Source organism: Trachurus trachurus, assembly GCF_905171665.1.
Source record: "Trachurus trachurus genome assembly, chromosome: 23".
Taxonomy (NCBI): domain Eukaryota; kingdom Metazoa; phylum Chordata; class Actinopteri; order Carangiformes; family Carangidae; genus Trachurus; species Trachurus trachurus.
In genome coordinates this window covers 6,293,870-6,317,073 of record NC_139912.1, presented here as the reverse complement: position 1 = coordinate 6,317,073, position 23,204 = coordinate 6,293,870, and the positions used below count along the sequence as shown (strand labels likewise).

General features: G+C 41.9%; 1 protein-coding gene across 2 annotated transcripts in view; it reads left to right on the top strand.

Moving 5' to 3' along the window:
• Positions 1–23,204, top strand: part of LOC311006446 (transmembrane and coiled-coil domain protein 3-like) — a 47,648-nt gene that overhangs the window by 12,154 nt on the left and 12,290 nt on the right. Inside the window, exon 1 of one of the 2 annotated variants that reach the window (XM_083999291.1) lies at positions 3,378–3,637. The exons of the other annotated variant lie outside the window; for it this stretch is intronic. Coding sequence (XP_083855417.1) covers positions 3,632–3,637 — 6 coding nt within the window. The 5' untranslated portion in view covers positions 3,378–3,631. Of the gene's footprint in view, positions 1–3,377; positions 3,638–23,204 lie in introns of those variants that run through there. 2 annotated transcript variants of the gene reach the window in all.

Sequence of the window (23,204 nt, the reverse complement as noted above, 5' to 3'; positions counted from 1 at the left end):
GTAGCTACAACACTGAGGTTATACATAGTAACACGGAAGTACTTGTATATTTTGCTTTTGCGCAGGATGAAATTCATATACGGTGTCAAGGAAATTCTAAAACTATATAAGGATTCGCTGCTTCTCTTGGTTATAAATTATTTAGAACTGAAAACATTTGATTTGAGACATCTTCTGATGTTTTCGACATCCACATCCAAGAACATCCGACATCAAAGAACAACGCTCCACGATTTCACATTCTAGAATGCGTCTGATCTCCTTCAGACATTCTAGAATCCCACTGGAACATTCCGACTCACCCCCAACCTAAACAAGCCCCCCACCCCCACCCCCAACCCTTTTCCCATACACAATGTTCCATTTTGCCTCTTAAACATTCCGGAGTCCCACCAGAACATTCCGGAACCCCGTCACCCTAACATTCTGGAATCATCCCACACCATGGTGTCCCAAACTGAACGTCCTGATCCCAACCCCGCACCTAAACAATCCCGAGCCGCGCCTAGAACAGCTCCTGAGTGGGATCAGTGCTCCGGAAGTCTCTGGCTTTATGGAGGTCGCGGGGCTGATGTCACGGCCGAGTCGTCGGAGACAGGAAGCGGAGCAGGAAGTCCATAAAGAACACAAACACTGCTGCCGTAGAAAGGGAACAATGGCGTCTCATCATTAATAGCTTGGATTTTTTTTTTCCCTTTTATATTGACACGCGAATGCTCAGCTCCTTGACAGACGCATGAATTTTACATAAATGCTCCAACTCTAGAGTCTGACATTTACACAGACAGATTAAAAATGCTCTGCAGCATCTCTCTATTTGTAGGATAATTGTATTTGAACTTTATTGCAGTTATTAAAAGTCAGATGTGGTGACATTTAGATAAAGAATCGCAGCAGCATGCATGTCAAAGACTATATATATGTGTGTGTGTGTGTGTGTGTGTGTGTGTGTGTGTGTGTGTGTGTGTGTGTGTGTGTGATGCCAACTCTGGATTTGTTTTATCTTCTTGCATTGAATCGAAGCAGGAACTGCTCCTCTGTTGCTGTTTTGCAGTTTAACAGCTTCACGTGTCATTTAGCGCTGCAACACATTAGAGATCTGGCTCTTAATGGCATTTATATAAGGCTGAAGTTTTGTGTGTGTGCCCACAGCCAGTGCCCTCTCTGAACCAAATCAATGCTAAAGTACAAAGAGAACTTCAATCCAGGCCTAATTAAATGTCACATTTAACTCTCCGCCTGCTATTTCTTTTTCACACACGCATGAGCATGGATTTTATAAATCGATAGCCAGGGGGAAATGGACTGGAAGTGTATTAGGTTATTTGGATTGATCATAAAAGAGAGATTTGTTGTCGATCTGTGCAGCGAGCTTTCTAAACATGCACACAACACATGCTCTCATGGAAATGATATGATTAAATCAGCAGGGATCAGATTCACATTTCAATAAAGGAGATGTAGATGTTGGCCTGCAGGCAGCTTCAGCCTCAGAGCCAGGTGACGTTTTTTTGTGTGTTTTTTTTTTACCCTGCAGGCTGAATCACCGAGCCTCAGAGTGTCTAACCTGTCAGAGCACACACTTGTCACAATGATTAAAAGTGGGCTGACTCACTCTCCGGCCTCATAAAGTGGGCTTCACGTCGACGTATGCATGAGAGGGAAGAAAGTGATAAAGAATGACAGAGGAGTAAGACACAGATAAAACCTCTCTGAGTGTGTCGGTGTGTGTGTTTTTATGGGATGGCAGGTCGTGGTTAGGACTTGTAGTGTGAGCATGCATTCTTATCGTGCACTCGGGACAGTAACGTATCAGCCGGGCCGGATCATATGACAGGGCCACTCGTGATACTAATTGGTTTCTTTATCAGGAAGGCCGGTGCAGACCTGCTGGGCCTTTAAATCATTCATGACTCAGTCCCTGGACCTTTGAGGGGGAATTCATCCAACTTTTCACTTGATATATGGCTGGTGTTATTTCCACCTATTACAGCAAGAGGATTATCAAGGTGACTATGTGTTTTAAAAAGCCTGTCTGTAAATGATGGGGACGGTGCAGGCGGGTCACTGTTGATGAATATTAAGCTTTAAAAGGTGGAGAACAGTGTAAATAACCAGCAACTGATGATCATTATACCTCATTAAACTTCACAATAGTATATTAAGTGGTTAAAGTTCTATCTAGACTAAGTACAACATTATTTAATCAAATTATACTCTTTAATAATACAACAGTCTGAAAGGAGCCATTCTGTATAATGCATAAACTTTACTTTTGAAACCTGGAATAGATCTTACTTGGAATAACTGAATGCTTAATAGGATTTATGCTTCCTTTTACAATCAGTGGCCACTTTTTTGCAAGCTGTGCAAGCTATTTTTAGAACGGCGGAGCAGAGCAGCGAGCTGCTCAGAGCTACGCTACGGAGGCTAATGGGATTTCTTGGTTTCCCTCATCAAACTCATCAAATACACAATCCAACAACTCCAAAACGCTCTGGTGGACAAGTTGTGACCTGCACATTCACCACGCTATGAGATAATAACACAACGTTAGGAGACAGAGTTGTTTTCGAGGCAAATGCAACAGCGGTTTTGTATGAATTTACCTCGAAAACAACTAACGTTATTATCTCATATTGTGGTGAATGTGCAGGTCACAACTTGTCCACCAGAGCGTTTTGGAGTTGTTGGATTGTGTTTTTGATGAGTATGATGAGGGAAACCAAGAAATCCCATTAGCCTCCATAGCATAGCTCTGAGCAGCTCACAGCTCTGCTCCGCCATTCTGAAAATAGCTTGCACCGTCAAATACAGGTAACAAACCTACTGCTATGACTATAGGGATTATGGCAATGGGCCAATTTGCCAAAATGTTGAACTATCCCTTTAATATTTGGGAATGTGGTTTGCAGTTGTGTAGAACTGGACTGCATGATGCTCATTATAGTCAACCAGTGGTATGAACACACGAATCATCAAATATATTATTGTTAAAAGAAATGAACATAAACAATTAATTTATTGTCAGATCTACCTATATGTAATACAGGTGTTCCTTGTATATTTTAAGGATCTACGTATACAACAAGTAGTCCTACTGACTGTGCATTTGATTACAACAACCTAATTGAATTCGGTTGGCCTGACAGCTCTTCTGGTTATGAATTAATCAATGTGGGTGTATTCGATATCCCCTGCAGCCCCTCCCTGTGGGAAGAGCGGTGGGCGGGGCCTCGTCACACATTGCGCTTCCCCAGTAAAGCAGCCGGTCGGCCGGGGCTTTAAGAGGGATTACCGCGGCGGGCTCCGGGCTGGCTGGCTGGCTCGGCTCCGGGAGTGAACCGCACCGTTGCCGCCTTCGGTGGGTCGGTCGGTCGGTCGGTCGGTGGTGGTGGTGGTGACGGTGTCCAGCGGTGGACACATCTGTCGTGGTGGCGTAAAAGCTGTGATGGCACGTGCTGCTAAAGGACAACGGTGAACTTTAGGCTTTTACACCTGAGGAAAAAATAGAAAAAAACAACAACACAAAAACGGAGAAACGGGGAGTTTACCGAGATTATGTCCGGAGCTGCTGTGGAGAAAAGTTTACCACAAGTAGAAGGGACGCAGTTCCACCAGCGGCGGTAATATGACGGTAAATACATCTATCTGTCTATCTATCTATGTTTTTAAACCACTCTTTGAAAAAAGAAAAGAAAACCAAAGGCTTCTTCTCCATACTGACTCCATACGTTGCGTTTAGGCTACGTGGCTCACGAGAACAAAACCCCCAAAATGTGCTTTTGATTAAGTGGGACGTTCCCAGTTTAAATAAGCACACACATAAACACACACACAAACACACAACATTTTCTTGTTTTCTCGTTTAAAACTAGTAGATGAACGTCGAGTTTTGTCAATAGAGAGATAGAAATAGAAATCCTGCACAGCTGTGACATCGTGTTTCCATAGGAGGACACGAACATCAGGTTTCTAAGAAAAAAGAAAAAAAAAGATTAAATGATTATAGACTATTTTCTTATCAGATCATGTGTATAGACTATTGGCTGCAGATTATTACCATACATAGCCTACACACTGGTAATCGATCATCAGCAGGAGGAGGAGGAGGAGGAAGGAGCCTCTTTGATCCGATTCTCCAGTCTTCACATTTTCCCTTAAAAATTCCCATTCTTAACATTTGGTCTCTTACTATTTATTTTTTATTCTTATTCCCACTCCCACAGCCGTGTGCTATAAAAAGGGACTGCGGTGAACAGCAGCAGCAGCAGTATGGAGAAGTGAAACCTCTTATATCACACTGCACTACTATTGTATCTGCACCTGATATGTTTATGTGTGTGTTTATGATAGAGTTTGGTGCAGATGAACTGAGCCTGACAGTGAAGTGAGTTTGACACCTGCATAGGTGACCTTTGGATATGATTGTTGTACAGTGCAGTGGCTTTATAATCCAGCCTGTGTGTTTGCAAACATTAATAATACCAACATGATGGGAGCTGAGCCTGAGGCGGAGGAGGAGCAGGTTGATCTGGTTCTGATTTCAGCTGGAGATGAATCAGAGGTTCAGAGGAAGGATTCAGATCCTTATCCGTGTCGTTCACTTATCACATCCAATAATCTGGAGTGGATTTGTGTGTAACCCCTCCAGAGGTGCTACAGATGTGTCTGTGCTCTTCCCCCCCCTCCGCCTGTTGCACGAGGGCAAATCCAGTAGCAGCTTCCTGTAGTGGAGCGCAGCGCAGCGCCGTGACACCGTGTTACTGCTCCTAAAGGTTGGAGAACATGACGTGATATGACAGAAAAACAGATTTCTTGTCTGACCCAGTTAGAGGGGTGTGTGTGTGTGTAGAGGGGAGGTAGAGGGGGGTTGAGCAGCAGCAGCAGCAGCTTCTGCTCAGTGCAGAACAATCCCACAGACACTTCCAGGCTGAGAGTTACATGGAAGGATCATCGATCATCAGTCGGTGCACTGGCTTTTTATTATTTTATCTTTTTGCAACTCACATGCAGGTCTTCTGATGATGTGATGATGAACTGTATTTTTGTAGTTTGAACACAGTAGGTAATTATAATAATATAATAATATATTAAAAAAAAGAGACCTGCTCCAGTTCCTTTTGAGAGATCTGAACAGCATTTAGTTTTTCTTGGTGCCAGCTGACGCCCACATACACAACTGTGAACCATGTCTCTGTGGTACATTGTCCTGCTGCCTGTGTGCCATCACTACACACAGATACACACACACACACACACATACACACACACATTTTTAAACTGGCGAGGCCTTCAGGGACCAGTGGGGCAGCAGACCGTCCTGTCCTCAGTGGTTAACCAGCGTAATGTGACTGCAGCTCTCATGGCGCTTCATCTCTACCACGCTGACACCTGGGAGCTGCTGCTGCACGGTGCAGAGGTTGTTTACTGCAGAGCTGCTCTGTCTCTGTCTCTGTCGCTGCCTTGCCCAAGGGCAGCTCAGTGGCAGCAGTGGAGGGAGGGAGGGTTGTTGCAGAGTTAGTCACTCACTTCCCACAAACACATTAGAGTCTGAAACTTGTGCAGACAACTTCCACACAAACTTTTTTTTTTTTTCACTTCTCCATCTCTGGTTGGTTTTCTCAGATGGGATCAGACTCTCTGATCCGGCCCCGGCTCAGGAACCTGAACGGGCTGTCACTTCATCGATCAGTCCAGTCACACAAGATTACTTGGCAACTATTTTGCTAATCAATGAAACCCCCAAGGTCCTTTTTTATTTATTTTTTTAGCAAAAGGAATGACGCAGAACTTTTAGACCGAGCCCAGCTCCTCTAATATGAGAGTTTGCTGCTCTCCCCTCATCTTTTACGATGATCAAATCACATCCAGTCACCCAAAGAATTGATAAAAAATAGTTTTTGCAGGTATTTGAGTCCTTACTGGGTTTTTTTTGACTGCAACAACCCTCTTTTAGGGTGTTGAATATTCACAGCAGAGAATCACCAACATTGACATATTAAAGGCAAGGCACGGCAGTTTTATTTGTATAGCCTTTTTACAAACAGTTTGTCTCAAAGGGCTTTACATGGCATCATAACAACATCCTCTGTCCTTAGACCCTCACATCCACTGAGGAAAAACTCCACAGAAAACCCTTTTAACAGGGAGAAATTGGAGAAACCTCAGGGTGAGCAACAGAGGAGGGATCCCTCACCCAAGACGGGCAATAATTAAATCCAATTTTGATCCAAAATCTAAAGGCAAGAGGAAAAAAAAATGCAAATCGTCACATCTGAGGAGCAAAAACTGGGAAATGTTTGTCGGTTCTGACTGGAAAATGGTCTTAAAAACTCTTAGTTAACAGTTAAATACTGAAAACCCATCTACTAATCAGACTGCCAGTCTATTGATTTCCTGTTTTAAACACTTACAACTCATCTATAGAGCCCATAAACGCACCATATACACATAAATACATTCTCCATTGAGCCGGCCGACTTCTCTCCTTTGCTCCGTCTCGGTGTGTTCAGATCTAAATCGAGTGCAGCTGGATGGAAACGTGTCTCCATCCCATCATACATTATGCACACACTCAAACACTTGGCAGCAGCTTCCTTCGGTTCAGAGCGATGTGGTCTTCTTCGTCTTCTTGCTGGACCCGTGCACGCCGCCAGCACCTGTGGAGACTTGGCGTGCAGCGTCGTCGTCGTCGTAACCGGGGCCGACGCTGCACAGCTTCACCCCCGGTGTGATGAAGAGAGAAGGCGACTGATAAGAGCAGGCGAAGAGGAGGAGGAGGAGGAGGAGGGGGATTGATTGGTTGAGCCAGGGCAGATAGAAGGACCGGTGTTGACTCGGTTTATCTAAATATCAATATGGAGGATGCCTCGTAAAGGTCGGGTCGCTCGTGTGTGTGTGTGTGTGTTTACTGTGTGGTTGTATAATTAATGCATGGAATAGCCTTTTCTCTCGCTATCATTAGATCACGTTCAAAGAGAGGACCATATGCAAGCTGTGTGTGTTTGATCTAAAGGAAGGGGATGGGGTTGTGTGTGTGTGTGTGTGTGTGTGTGTTTCCTCCTCCTCCTCCAAGTTCCCCACAGTTTTCCCTCCGGGCAGCGACTTGTTGTTCTAAGGTTTTTCAGTAAAGAGGAGATTGTCTTGGCCCCGAGGTTTGATTCAAAACTGGAATCTTATTTATTTACTGAAATAGCATTTTGTCACACATCCAGATACGGTTTGTTTAGTTTGTGTGTTTGTTCTGGCTGAGGAGACTTCTCCAAGCCCCAGTCGTGTTGTTGTTGTTAGACACCAAAGAAAAAGTCAAATAATCTCAGGATGCAGAGAAATCAGATTTCTACCTGAAGCCAGAAAGGAAAGGAAGTCTCTGATTGGTTAGTTTGTCTGATAGTTTGTGTTTGTAGATTAGATATACACTTTTAAATACTGTTCATGCTTTCAGTTTCAGTTATAACATACTTCACCAAAACTACTGCATCCAGTCATTATATCCATGATTGATTGATTGATTGATTGATTGATTGATTGATTGATTGATTGATTGATTGATTGATCTGCCAAGTGTTTTTGTCAATGAATCGATTGAAGGTGAATCCAAAACTTAAAGTCAACCAATTGACAGTTTTGTAAGACGACGAGAATCAGCAACTTTTTGTATCAGAGGCTGAAATTAGCAGTTTATTTCAACTTTAAAAAAAAAAAGTCTAACTCATAATGAATCCGTCGATCAGCTGATTGATCTTTTGTACACACTAAAAACAGTTGGGTTAAAAAATAACCCAATTTTAACCCAACTGCTGGTTCAGATAAGGACAAACCCCTTTTTTGGGTTATTTTAACCCAACAGGTTGGGTTATTCTTTTTGACCCAACTTTTGGGTTGAATATTCAACTGTTTCACTGAAATTACTTCAACAGTCCAGGAATTGGGCTAAATTCATAGCCTATAACCCTGAAAATGGGTTACACTCTGGAAAAATAACCCAAAATTTAACTCAACACCAATAACCCAACATTTTTTAGTGTGTACTCGTCATTTTTTTGGCCCTAAAACAACAAAGTCTTTTTTTTTTATCAAACTTTATCACATTGTTGTTTATTCACTTAGTTTTTATATCGGTGTACTGTACACAGAGCCGACTGATAAATCTTATTTTCATCGTCATTGTGATATCAGCATGCACGATAAATACAAACAGACGGTTTGCCTGAAATGTGATGAGCACGTTGCTCGAATACGGCGCCAGAAATGCGTCCGAGCGGCATCGATTAACCCACGTATATTGTTCTGGCTCGACTTCTTGTGTTTAGTCGACTTATACTGTGATGTTTGGAGTTTGTTACCAGGCCCACTTCAGGCCAATATGTACACCTGAATATTTGTCATAGTCAAGTCATATCAGCAACATGATATTGAACGGTGTCATATCGTGCAGGCCTAGCTGTCAACTCTACATATTTTGAGTTGGACGAAACCAGACATTTAAAGAGGAACTATGCAAGATTTTCACCTTAACTCTGCTCCATGTGTCCCTTACTGTACCTCCTAGTCCTAGTGCTGGTCAAATCAAAGACTTGTAACTAGTTCCAGGGAGAATGGAGGCTCTCTGTCTTCCACCTAGCGTCTCTTGGCTGAAAACCAACCTTGTAAGATCAGAGCCTCCGACCCGGTGTTCCAGCTCTCGTCTCTGCGGCACCGCCACACAAACGTAACGCACCCCGTAACCCGTAATCTCTTTTATTTATGACAGATAAGACTACACAAATATACACATGGTAACACGGTAGATGATAAATAACGTTATCCACCGCTCCATGGATTGATTTCTCACCTGCTTCGTTGAAAACAAATGCACATGGAGGAGAGGAGGGTTAGAGACACAGAGGAGGAGAAACCAGACCAGTCACACTGGGATCAGATGAATCACAACAAGGAAACTAAACGATCACGGGATTAGTGAAGGAAAATGAACAGTCAGGTCTATTGTGGAGTTATCTGTCGCAGCTCTTGCTGGTGGACACAAGAAAAACAAAACAAAGGGAGGAACTGGCTCGACTGGCTCTTTCTGATGGGTCAGTGGAAATCCCTCCGGCTGCTGCTGCTGCTTCTGCTGCGAGAATTAACTTATCACACAACAAACACCAGGAAAACACAGAACAGTCTTCTTCTCACACTTGCTTTTTTTTTTTTTTTAAACCTCCCTTTGACTTCTATTCATACTTAATTCCTTTAAAATTTAAATGCAAAACGAAACGGAAAAGCAGAAAATCCGAGGCATTGAAGAAGACGAACAGAATCAAAGGACTTTTTGACGAAGAATAGCCGCCGATAACATTTTTATCTAACGACGTATTGTTGCAGTTTTAGTGCCTGACGTGGAAAACGAGGAAACAATAATAAAGAAATAAAAAACAAAGAAAATGGAGCTCAGAAGTTGCATAATGTGTTTCCAGCCTCGGGGGGTAAATGGATTTTCTTCTAAAGTCCCAACAACAACAACAAGAGCAAGAACAACAGCTGATTTCACAGCAGCAGGTTGAGGCTCGTTTTACTGTCGGACGTCTGGAGGCTGAACAGGAAACACACACACACACACACACACACACACACACACACACACACACACACACACACACACACACACACACACACACACACACACACACACACACACACACACACACACACACCACAGTGCTGAGCTGAGCTGTGGTTGAATGGGAGCTGATGTGACTGATGGTTTTTCTTCTTCTTCTCCATCAGTTATTATGGCGAGGGTGCGAGCCCGACCCCGCTCAGCTTTTCTCTGCTTGGTCGCGTCTGTTGTCACGGCAACTGGTGGAATCCCCCCCCCCCCCATCCTCCGCTTTAGCCCCTTTCTCTTTGTCGTACCCCCCCCCACCCCCTCTCTCTTTCTCTGCCCCCGCCCGAATAAACAAAGCTCAATCTTTATATTTTTTTTAACATGTTTTTATTTGAGAAAATGAGTATAGATCACAGTTATTCAACATATAACATTTTTTCTTATTTTTCTTATACAAAAAATAAATTAAATAATGAAAATAAACTCAAACGTTGCACTAAACAGGTTGCAAGCATGAAATATACAAGATTAAAATAATAATAAGTGAATGAGAAATGATTCTCAACCTTCATATTAAGATGAGCGGACGTGCGAGGGCCGTGGCGTGCAGGAAAATCTGTGAAATGTGAATTATTGGGATGTTTCACATGTAGGTACACAGGTTTATCTCTCTACCTCCCTCCCTCCCTCCATCTCTCCCTCCATCTCTCCCTCCATCTCTCCCTCCATCTCTCCCTCTCTCTCTCCCGTGGATTAGGGATTGAGTGGGTTTAGCCCGACAGTGAATAGACACACCAGCAGTGATGCCGGGTGTATGAGTAACACGATGCGGATTATCCAACACACAAATACTCTGCCCATCAAAGAGATACAGCACACACACACACACACACACACACTAGTCATTGCATATAAAGCTGATTCATTGCCAATTGTTAAACTCGCAGAGCAGAGAGCTGTTTTTTAAATTTGGTTCAACCAGTGTTGTGTTTTATTATGAAACCACTCGACAGCCCAGAATCATCATTACAGCTTTCATGGACTGCAGCTAACCATCACATTTAATATCAGAATAACCTGTGCGTTCCAAAAAATGAATTAAACATTTAAAAATGTAAAAAAGAAAAAAAAAAGGCAAAAAATTGGATAAATGCTCGTTATAATTTCCTTCAGCCCATTTTAATGTGAACCAACAGTCAAACCCACACAAAAATCTTCACATCTGAAACTGCAGATGTCAAATATTTTGCATTTTATTATCATTAGATCAACTAATCAGCTCATCAATGAATAATGTAGCTCTAGAACCAGATATAATGACAGCTTAGTTCTCCACAAAGTTGCAAACAGTTGCCCAGATAATCATCAACAACCACCGTCTCTCTAAAGCCGGATTATTAAATGTAAATTGAATATTTATCGTGCATTAACAACTGATTAGTTCAGCTGCTAAATCGATTAATTGTGATTTAATAAGATAAAAATATCTTCTCTGGTTCCAGCTTCTCAAATATTGATGAGATTTTAGGTTTTTTCCGTCGTCTCATCATCATCATCACCGTCATGTGACTGGACCGTTAAGTGTGAGCGATGACGTCTGTGACACTTTGATGTGACTGAGACTAATGGTGGACATTAGCCGTCCAATCATGGATCTATTGTGTCCATTTATCATTTGTCACACGCTGACTGTTTGTCCGACGCCTGGAGATGTTTAATTCTCTGAATTGGAAGACGAAGATTATTATTTGCTTCAGTGGCTTTAATGACCAAAAGTAAAACTAGTTTGATTGTTGATTGTTGATTTGTGATTCGATTGTTTTGGTTTCATTTTGAGTATTTCATCATGCAACAGAATAAACAACGTCAGAATGAGGTAGATGGAGACAACTAGTAAAAAATACCAATAAATAGCCTACAGACAGTGATGGCTGGTCAATGGGCTAGCAGGGCTAAGACCTCCCTGCATTAGGACAAAAGATGAGAAAAATATTCTCTAAATAACATACAAAAGATTGTTAGAAGTCTTAGTGAAATCGACTGTAGATAATTGACAGGTGCCATGCCCGCCATTTACCGACTGTTTGGGCTAACTTCATTCAGCCCACAGGCCGATCGGTTCTGACCAATCAGCAGCGGGCTGACGCAGAGTCAAGACTGACAGGCGTCATGTCCCGCCCCCTTGATTTACTTGTCATCTGGGCAGATTTCATTTAGCCCAACACCGCTGTTTTCAGACCAATGACAGGAACCGGAGGAAAAATTGTGTTGTTGTGGGAGGGAGAAGACAGAAAACAGCGGCACTAGGCGCTAGCATCACAGGTAGCATTAGTTATTATTTTATTTTTTGTTTTTAAATTGAGCAATAGGCCAGGCCCCTTCTACTTAAAGCAGAAGTAAGCGATATTTTTGTGTTAATATAAGTCTTAAATAGTTATTAGTTTATTAGTTAGTTAGCAATCACTTACATAGAGTGTTTGGACCGAAACACGGGTCTGTCAGTCACTCTGCTCTGCTCTGAGCCGAGGAGAAAACTTTTCTCGTATCCTACAAGTTTTATCCAATGAGGAGAGAGAAAGGGCTGTGTGTGCAGCCAAGGGATGCGCCTGAATGTGGCGACGTAGGGACGAGGACCAATAGATCCATGACGAGGGCGGGGGCTGCTAACTCCATCGGCTGACAAGACGTTATGGTGCGTTCAAGGCAACCCGTAACTCGTGTTTTTCCGACCTGTGAAGTCGTACCAGTTCGATCTGGTACGAGTTCACGGGTCGGAAGTTACGAGTGGCCGTTATAGTGACTTTCACAGGTAAAACAGGTCGGAAAAACACAAGTGGGTTGCCTGGAACGCTACAAAGTCGTAAGTTGTGACTTGAAGCTGTAATTTACGGTTTCAAAAGCCTGCCTGGAACGCAGCATTAGCCAAAACGACCGGATCGCTTACTTCTGCTTTAATGCAGTGTGTAGGCCTAGTTAGCTGCTATACTTTTATGTCAGTCAGATGGGATGTAACTTTTAGCTACTGCTGTGTTAACCATTTAATGAGTAGAATTTATTTATTAGCCCACCCAACTAATTTCACCACCAGCCGCCACTGAATACAGATGAAGTGATTGATCAGGTACCTGTAGCTGTTGGTCTGAGCTTTAGTCAAACACACAGTGTGTAAATAAAGTGAGAGATATTTCAGTGCAGTGCGGTTTAAGAGTTTCCTATACACTCACACACACTCAAACAGACACACTGCCACAAGCACACACGCACACACCTGCCAGTCACTGTTATGTAATGTACAGGGGAGTGTTTGTGTTTGTGTGCAATTTTTTTTTTCATACTGCAAGACAATTGCAGGGTAAATCAGACTGCCTGGATACATTACAGTGTGTTAACGTAGGTTAGTGTGCCAGTGTGTGTGTGTGTGTGTGAAATGCATGTGAGTTATGCTCTGAATCAGGATCCAGAAATGGAGCTCCTCTCTCTCTCTCTCTGTCGAGGTGTTGAATGTTGCTCAGCTTATTTCGGCGTCTAAATACAGAATGACTGAGTGATTTATGTGAGTGTGTGCATGTGTGTGTGTTATGTGTGTGTGTTTGTGTATTTGTCTGCAGCAAATAGGTCACTTGACAGTATATTTTAGAGCCCAACAAGTAGCCTTGCAGTCCTGAGCTACTAGATAATAGGAATATTGTTATAATAATAACATTTTACGGCTTGGCCTGACTCTGTTGGCTTCCTGCACAGCCACTTTTATATATATATTTATTTATAAATATATATAAATAAACCCTCTTGTGTCTTTTGAAGTGTGCTGGATGAACAGTTGAAGCCTCCATTTGTTACAACAGGATCCGACCAAACTTAACAGATTTTTCACAGTAGCACAGTGACTCACTCCTGTTGGCGCCGGCGATGAGCTGGAGCACCAATAGTAAGTCGTCAGTGGCTTCATCATCGTCTTCATCATCCCGGCGAGTCAGTGTGAGTGCTGGTGGTGATGCTGCTGGCCGGCCCTGCACAGTAATGTAGTTCCTCTCTCTCTCTCTCTCTGTCTTTTTTATTTTATTTATTAATTAATGCCCTTCTTGTTATTTCAGCTGTAAAGAGCCGATGTGCATGATGGAGCTTGTGCTTCAACATCCAGTGTTTTTTAAACCGAGCGAGCGGCATGAAAAAATAATTATCCAAAATGACTCTGCGTGTGTGTGTGCGTGTGCGTCATCATCGTCGAGGCTGTAAAAGCACTTTGCATTCACAGAAATGGCTGGTTTGCCTTCTGTCGACACAACCACTCTCCATTCTTTTGCCTTTTTGGTTAAAATATTAATCTGGACGTCAACGTGTGGGAGGTGAACACGGAGCTGTCTAGACGTTTCTGTCATAACCAGTTTCACACCGGGGCTTGTTGTTAAAAAAACTCTTATTATACATCCTGCTGCCAGGTTATTAGATACACCTGGTTAAAGAAAAAGGAGGAGGGTTAGCAGTCCTGTGGTTTCAGCTCTCGCTGCTTTTGTTGTGTTGTTTCTAATCTTCAAGTGAGGTGGATTAATATTAGAAAAGCTTCTCTACAGTGCAGCCTCTGAAATAGTATATACACTGTACAATTGAATCAGCTGCTCTGTCGTTGGTTTCATTGGTTTATACCATAGATATATATACTGACTAGATGCCTCGTTCTGCTTCTCAGCGTACGTCAATAGGGCCGCCATCTTGGTCCGGGGGTTCTGACCATAGACATAATAAACGTCTGACCAGCAGTGAGACCCGGTCAGACCCTTGTAGAACAAATTTCAGTGTATTTATGCATGTGGGTGTGTGTCTGAGTATCTAAGTGTATGTTTAATACATAAAAAAAAAAATTATAAAAAAGAAATCAAATTTTTTGTTGTTGTTGTTGTATCATAAATATATGTCTGACATTTATAATAAACGAAACGGCTTGAAAATCGGTTGAATATTCGGTGAGTTATGGCGATTTTAATGGTTGATAGACCTCTGCCTCTGTTGACTAGTGCAGTAAGTAGACACGGCTTCCCCCGAAACAATATGGCGTCCGCGTTGACGTATTCCACTCAATAGAGTTGCCTAGGAATGCGGCATCTAGTCAGTATATATATCTATGGGTTTATACTTGGAAAAGTTTTAGAAGAAACAGTAACGGCCATCTTGTCTGACTCTGACCTGCGGCTCATGTCCTCGCTTTAATGTGTTGTGTTGTGTTGCGTTGTGTTGTGTTGTGTGTTCGCTGCTGTTTCACCTCCAGGGAGAAAGAAACTCATCCAGGTCATGAGCCATCTAGACTGAGAGAGTTAGAGTTAGGAGGACTGGACTGTATTGTTGTTCTGTCTCCACTCATGGATATAAAATCAAGTTCTATTCAAATTAGATTCAATTATTTATTATTCTCTACTTTGTGTTATTTATTCATTTATTTATTCACAAACTGAATCAGACTAGCAGACAAAAAAAACAAGGTTAATCCATTATTTACAAGTTTACCACAACTAAAATTGAAATTGACTGAAGTATTTTATTTTGAAAGCTCTCCAAGTGTATTTTGAAATTTCAAAAATATCATTTCCAGTATATGTTTTTAGGGGGTCCATGAATGCACCCATTACCCAAAAGAATATTTGAAATAGGCTATAGAAGTTAAGGACAATTTAAAGGACGTTTCTTTTGTAATTTTTGAGAAAAAAAAAAGAAAACGTTTAAAGTTCAGCATCAAATGTAAATTGCACCTAATTACCAATGTTAACTCTGGTTTTTCATTTATTTCTGTCACTTCTTTATGTACAAAGTTGTCATGCTAACCAGCTAGCCCCACCTCGCCCCTGTCAGCTTTCTCTGGTTAACAATATTAGGAAGATTTTCAAAATAAAGCGTTCCAGTGCTTCAAATTGTATGTAATGCCATTTTTTTTTCGACCTAAATAATTAAAGCTATTGTTTGTTTCTGTAGCTGTATCATGGCCCAGAGTGTGTGTATTTACTAAATGTAGTTCAGATGTTCCATGAGCTCAGTGTGTTTGTGCTGTTTGTAGCTGGTGGGTGTTGGATTTTCCTCTTTTGATGCTGATTGTGTCTGAATAATCCCAGGAGGAGCGGGTCATTGCCAGTCAAAATCCATCATTTGACTACATATACCATGATGAGAGGAGACGACCTTTAGTAAAACCTGTTCCCTGAGGTCAGACCAAGATGTTCCCTCGGGCGGCCACAGTTTGACCTCTGACATTAACTTGTTTGAATGCCTCGTTTTGTTTTGTTTCTTTTTTAAACCTCTTATCTTCTGCTGATTCATCTGTGGCGACCCGGACTTGTAACAGCAGACGGGATTGTTTCTCTTCTCTCATCTTCTTCTTTTTCTTCTTCTTTCTCTGCCACTTCTCTGTCTCCATCTCTTCCATTTTTCATCCCTCACTTTTTTTTTATCAACCTCTCACATCTGGATCCTCGCTTTTAAAGTGGAAGCAGCGGTAATCTTCGCTCTTCGCTCTGGAGGGGAAAAAAAAAACCGCAGATTAAAATCTCAGATTACAAGAGGAGAGGAAAGAGAAGAGGAGGGATTACAACTTTTTTTTTTTTTTTTTTTGCTTTTTTCTACCCCCTCCCTCCCTCCTCCAAACCGCAGCATGTGGGAGTGTAAAGGAGGTCATATACAAAGATTTATAGGGATGTTCTCAGTCGTACATCGTGTGCTCTGTTGTAAAGCTTTGTGTTGTTGTTGTTTCAGTTCATGTCCAAACTCTATTACCCAAATTATTATCCGATCCCGAGCTCCCAGGATAGTTAATGGATTTTCAACAGTTCATTGATTTAAAAAAAAAAAAACCTCAATGTCCATCCACTCCTACTCTCCCTCTGCTGCGTTTTATTGATTCACAATATTATCCACTTTCTCTCTGCAGCTCTGACCATCACAGTAATCAGTTCTTTTTTTCTTCAAATGATGCCTTTTTAGTCGTGGGAAATGTCAACCACGTGCACTTTATCATCAAATATCATCATTAGCATCATCCATATGGAGGCATTAGTGTAATTGAAACAAATGGATTAGACCAGATTAGACAGATTAAGATTGGCAGCTGCACATTGTATTTAAAGGGATAGTTCAACATTTTGGCAAATTGGCCCATTGCCATAATCCCTATAGTCATAGCAGTAGGTTCGTTACCTTTAATTGTTGGTGCAAGCTACTTTTAGAACGGAGGAGCAGAGCCGCGAGCTGCTCAGAGCTACGCTACACGGAGACTCATGGGATACACAATCCAACAACTCCAAAACGCTCTGGTGGACAAGTTGTGACCTGCACATTCACCACGCTATGAGATAATAACAGAAAGTTACCAGACAGAGTTGTTTTAGAGGTAAATTCATGCAAAACCGCTAATGTGTGTTTCCATTGGGGGCAGTTTTACGGCAAGCAGTCTCTGAATTTACCTCTAAAACAACTCTGTCTCGTAACGTTCTGTTGGTGAATGTGCAGCTCACAACTTGTCCACCAGAGCGTTGTGGAGTTGTTGGATTGTGTATTTGATGAGTTTGATGAGGGAAACCAAGAAATCCCATTAGCCTCCGTAGCGTAGCTCTGAGCAGCTCGCGGCTCTGCTCCGCCGTTCTAAAACTAGCTTGCACCGAGAGTTAAAGGCAACAAACCTACTGCTAAGACTTTAGCGATTATGGCAATGGGCCAATGTTGAACTATCCCTTTAACTTTAAGCACCAAGCTGCCTGAGAGTTTATAAATGCACACTCTGGTTCAGAGAGAGAAGAGTTGACGACCATCTTTACCAAAACAGACAGCTGCCGAAGAGCTGAGCCAAATGTCAGCGTCCTCTTCTGCATCAGTCAGTTGCAAAAGTGTGGTTTTGAATGTTTAGGTTGAGGCAGAGAGATGCATTTTAAACGTCATGGACGACACCCAGGCTTCAGAAGCTGAAGGTTGGAGTGACATTTCATTCACAGTGGCCTGAACTCTTCATCTCAGAGTTTTCACTTTTCCAGTAAAACTACTCGACGTCTGTTTGATGGATCGGCACGAAATTTAGTTTGACATTCATCCTCGCTGACTGTGGTGTTTTTGTCTGCTGCAGTTCCTCAGATAAAAACTTCATGCACAGAATGATTTATTCACCGAGTCTGCTACTGTTGTTGCACTTTGTCACATTTTAGTTTTCATTTTCCCACCTTGGGCGAAAAAGTAAAACAATTTATTAGCGACGTCTATTCAAATCTGTGTGTGGATGGATACACGTTAGCATGCAGATGATGGCATGTAGCACCTCATATGTCTATCCCAGTCTGTTTTGGTTTAGTTTTCATAATCATTTAACCCTTTGGGGAACCTCTCTGTGTTTCTATGCATGCACTTGAAAAATCAAGCTCACTTGAAACACTGATTGGAACTCCATTTTTAAAGATTTAAAGGCTGACATCGGCCGTCCCGCTGGGAGCATCTTCATCAATGCTCAGTTTAAATGTGCAGTGACTTTAAAAGGGAGAATAAATGAGGAAGAGGACGCGAGGAGGATATCTCAGTCGGTCTCTCTGACTCATCCCTCCATCCCTCCATCTGTGGTTTGTTAATGAGGCTCTTGGGGGGTGAGGAGGGGGGGTGGGGGGTTCCCAAGGCCGTGTCACTGCAGCACTGTGATACTCTCTCTCCGGGCAATGCATGTCATGTCAGTGTGACAAACTGCAGAGCTCGGCAAGAAATTGGGAGCTGCTTTTTAGGTCGTATCACACAGAGAGAGAGAGAAAGAGAGAGAAATCTAACATTCTTCACAACGTCTGAGGAGAATGAAAAATTCATCAACTTTCTTCTCCTCCTCTTTCTGAAATCCTGTCGGTTAACACTTGGATTATTCGGCTGCTGCTCAGAACTCACACCCCGGCCTCTATTGTCGAGCCGGCATTCAGGTTGACACACCTCTCTGCACTGAGGGTGGATCAGTATGACAGGAGGCATTTATTAATTATAGATCGGTTGAATAGCTGTTAGATTAAAATAAGACATGGATATAATTAACTCCAGCTTCCAACACAATAACAGCAGCATTAAATATCCTCCTGTCCACCGAACAATCATCTGTGCTGCACCCAAACAGCAGCTTAGCAGCGGTGGTGCTAAGTGCTTTTTTTTTTCAGATACTTTCCATTGATTTCCTGTTCACTTAATCATTATCATCATCATCTCGATGATTTCTGCTGCATCTGTGATTAACCCACAGGTTAAGAGCACAGGTTTTACAGTGTGGAGGTAGTTGAGATGAGACGGTATAATTTGAGAGGATTAAATTGCTCTTGAATCAAATTAAGTGGTTTTTAGGAGCAGGGCTGAGTCTGATGGGAGAAGCAGCGGTGCAGAGTGAGTCGGGGATGAAGAGTTTCACAAAGAGCAGCAGAGTGTGTGAATGATTGTTGTCAATCAGAAGCCAAAGTGGTGAAGATTGATCGGCGTTGGGGGCGATCGATCAGACTTTGGCTTTCAATTTGAAAAACAATGATGAGTAGCCTATGTTTGAAACCGTGGCAGGCAGAACAGGACACGTCCGACATGTGTGTGTGTGTGTAGGTGTGTGCAGACGGTGGCCTGTCAGGACTTGAAATTGGTTTTCAGTCAGTGTCGAGTCATCAGGTGCGCGCTGTTGACTTCCCCCTGCAGCTCCGCCTTGGGTTTGGCCTCAGTGCAAGGTATGAGTGTGTTTGCATTACTGAAGACAGAACAAAGGTGAAGCTGCTGTCAACACGAAGCAAAGGCAGAACCATATATGGAGGTTTTTCAATCTCAACCTGTTCAATATGTCAACTTTAGGAACTTGTTATAGGAGTTTTTCCATTCATGTATTGATAAATGATTGATGAATTACATGGTTAAGCAGTTGGCACATTAGCTGAAATTGAAAGTAATAGTTAGCTGAAGCTCTAGTCAGGATAATAAAGATAGTTTCCTTGTATTCTAATATGCAGAACACGTCTAAAGTAATAAAAATTCATTGAAATCCTGTGCGGTGAACTGTGCCGTCCATTACCTGTAAGGATAAAAAGGTTTCAGCAGCGCCTGTCATTCATCGTAATGACACAGTGCCTCCGCTGTGATTCATTTTGACGACAGAATTGTTTTACAAAAAGAATTATTGTCATCATGCAGTGCAGTCCAGATTTATTTAAGTCACACATTTGCCTCAATGAACTGAGGAAAAGGTCTCATTTCCCCCAGGTTGTAAGGTGTTGTTTTTAATTGTGTTGAGGCCTGAACTCACCGTGTTTGCATTCAAGCCCATTTCCTATTTTTCCATCTGCTCTGTGAGTGTTTTGGCTTCCCATTTATTTTGCGTGTGTGTGTGCATGTATGTGTGTGTGTATGTGACTCTCTGGTGTATCCGTAGTGGAGCCCCGTGGGGAGGTGTGCCTGTCTGCTCGCTCCTGTTCCCCACAGGAGGCTCCTCTCTCTGGTCACAGAGTCATGGCCGACCCCCCCTCCCTCCAGGCAGGATGCTCCACATGAGCAGAATGTCTCATTTCACCTTCAGCCGTTCTTTATTTGTCACAGGTGTAACTAAAACTTCTTCTTTATCTCTGTACGTGACATGAATATAGTTTAAATCCCATGTTAGTTTTTTAAATCTCCATAAAGGTAGATGTTTGTGTTAAAGCTCCATACAGTATAAAGGTAGATGTCTATGTGTAGTGTGATTATAAAGCAGCTCTAGGTTCTATATTAATACTGTGAAAGTATCAAAGCCTCAGTCCACAGAGAAATGCACACAGCCTGTATTCAAAAACTAACCCTTAAACCAGCCGTCAGGACTTCCTGTCACTTTGTGATGTCACAACTAAAGGCCCGCCCCTCACCTGGACCCACCATCCATCCAAAACTTGCAGGATTTGGTTTCTTTTAGTGTTTTATTCTTGAAATCTGCTTTGTTTTTATTGGATCACTCTGAAAAAAGTCAGACAATCAAAAGAAGAGAGGGTCAGAGCCTGCTCTCTTCTGATTGGCTGACACTGACCTGTTGTTACTAGAGCTCCAGAGAGAAGCGGCGAGACACTGAGATGATTTTGTAGTTCTTAAAATCTCAAATATATCTTTTTTTATGGGTCAACTTTTCAAAGTAAAACACAATAGAAGCCTAAAATGTTGAACTTTTTAATTAAATATTCATAAAGTCATTTTTACATTAATTTTACACACTAAAGAAAGAATTATGCAGTGTAAAGAAGTTTCCGAAGTTTGCCTTCAACTGTAGATAGACTATTTGACTATGGGGACCTTCCCTGCTTAATTGCTAAAATCAGTTTAGTTGAAGTGAACTGTGGAGATAAGAGAAGTTTACTTTGGAGATAAGCGCAGTCATGAGCCCTGAAGTCACGGCTGCAAAAAAGTGCAACAGTGATGTAAAATGAGCCGGAGCTCCAGTTTTCCAAGATCATGAGATGATAATGTGAAAATTATACAACGCGGCACTTAATAGCCCACAAAGAGCTCAATGTAATCCTAATGATGCATAGAGCTGTTACAGATCCAGTATGAGATTGTTTCATTCATTATTCATGCACCAAAAACAATCAGTTTGTTCCTGTTTGGTTAGATCTGTTGCACACAGGGTTTTAGTCATCGTCCCACTCTAACAGCTCCCCTGCTGCTTTTTTTTTCTTTTTTTATAGCAGGTTGAATGTATTTGTATCGCAGGTGCAGTGGTTTGTGTAACAAGGACCATACTCTGTGGCATCTTGATGTATTATAGGTTCGGTGTGTGAGCTTTCTCTGGAGCCCTCAGGAAGCACAGTCATAAATTACCAAGGCTACTCATCTGTGTTATTCTCGAAGTCTGCTGGAACAGAGTGGCCTTGGCAAACACTCGCTGGTTTAAACCTTTCAAAACTTGTTCGCTGTATCTAAATAGTGGCCTGTCTGACTGAGTACTTCTCCAGATTCGGCCAAAGCATTGGGGAACTAGCAAAAGGAAGAAAACAGGAAACCATAGTAATAATAAAGCCATTTTTAGCACCAGCAAGCAGGAGATACTGTTGCTCGAGAGCTCGGGGAATATCCCAACAACAATTGGATGGATTATCATAATATTTGGTGCAAAGGTTCATGGTCCTCAGGGGAATAACCCTAAAGACTTTGGTGAATGTCAAATCCTCTACATACCCAACAAAATACCAATGTTTCTGTCAGTATGTTTACATGGCACTTGAAAAAAACAAATTATGGCTTTAATCCTTCTAGAACTGGACAACTAAAGTTCATGTAAACGTGTTAGTCCGACTAAGACTGGATTTCTTGGAGAGATCAGACTAAAACGCCCAGATAATGTGATTGGAAACCTGATTTTCTTCTGCATGTTTACGTCTTAATTGGACCAAAACTGGACAATGCATGCTTCACAATAGTCGCTATTACACAAAGCGTAGCATATATGGCCCTTTTCTACTACACAGTTACTAGCAAAAAAAACAAGTAGAGTCGAGTCTGGCCCGGCCCATTGAGAACTCTCTGTTGTTTATTAGGTGGTGGAATAGGTCAGTTTTCCCTGTTGCATGTAAACTGGGACAAGGACAGAACTCCGATTGGACGCCCAACTGGAGCTCTGAGCACAGATCGACTAGAGTGAAGTGTTGGATCATCACTTGGTCTAAATGTTAACAACTCCACAATCTACATTTTGTTTATTCTTATACTTTATGTCCTAAAAACATGAATAACCTCAGTCATTTCAGCAGCATTACAGTGGAGAGTCATTATGTTTAGGTAGCTTCCTGTGATTGGCTTAAAAAAACCCTGGTTTTAAACATCTCCTCCACTAAATCTCTTGATCTCCCAATCCCATTACCCACAGCTCCCCAACACTCAAACACACACCAGTTTAAATCAGTCCGTTAATCCGGTGTGCTAGTTCCCATGCTTTGGTTAGAGCCGACTAAGTAGATGACTAATGCAGTATGATCTCCAACACCCATTATATGTACATTTACATATATTTATTTCATTGCTTATTTGATTAATGGATTAATTGTTTGATCTGTTAATTGTCTGAAAAAGGAAACATGTGCCTTAATTGCTTGTCTTCTCTAATTAACAGTCGGAGAGGAAGACTCATTTTTATTCAAACTGATTTAAATTACAAAAGAACAAAGTGGAACTGCTGCTTTAGACCAGGTTTTATGGCATTTTAACACTGCAATTAGCAATTATTTCCATTATTGATCAATCTTTTGTTTATAAAATAGTTATTTTGAATATCTCCAACTGTCCAAACCCAAAGATCGCCAGTTTTACCAAAATGTACAAGAAAGAAAAGAGTGTTTTGCTTAATATCTGACCAAAATAATCATTCAGTTGATGGTCGCCAGTTAGTATTGTCAGGAATCTTATTGATTGATTGATCCAATCATTGCAGCTGTATTCCACATAGCCTACAGCCATATTTACGACCCTGCGATTACCCTACTCGATCAGGAGTTGGACGTCTTTATCATTAACATGTTATATTATTATAAGCAGGATTTGCTCCAGCTTCCTGTGTGATTGGAGACAGTGATAAATAACAACCATAGAAGCATAAACATAGAAGCGTTCATATTTACCAGCGCACGATTTCTCACAT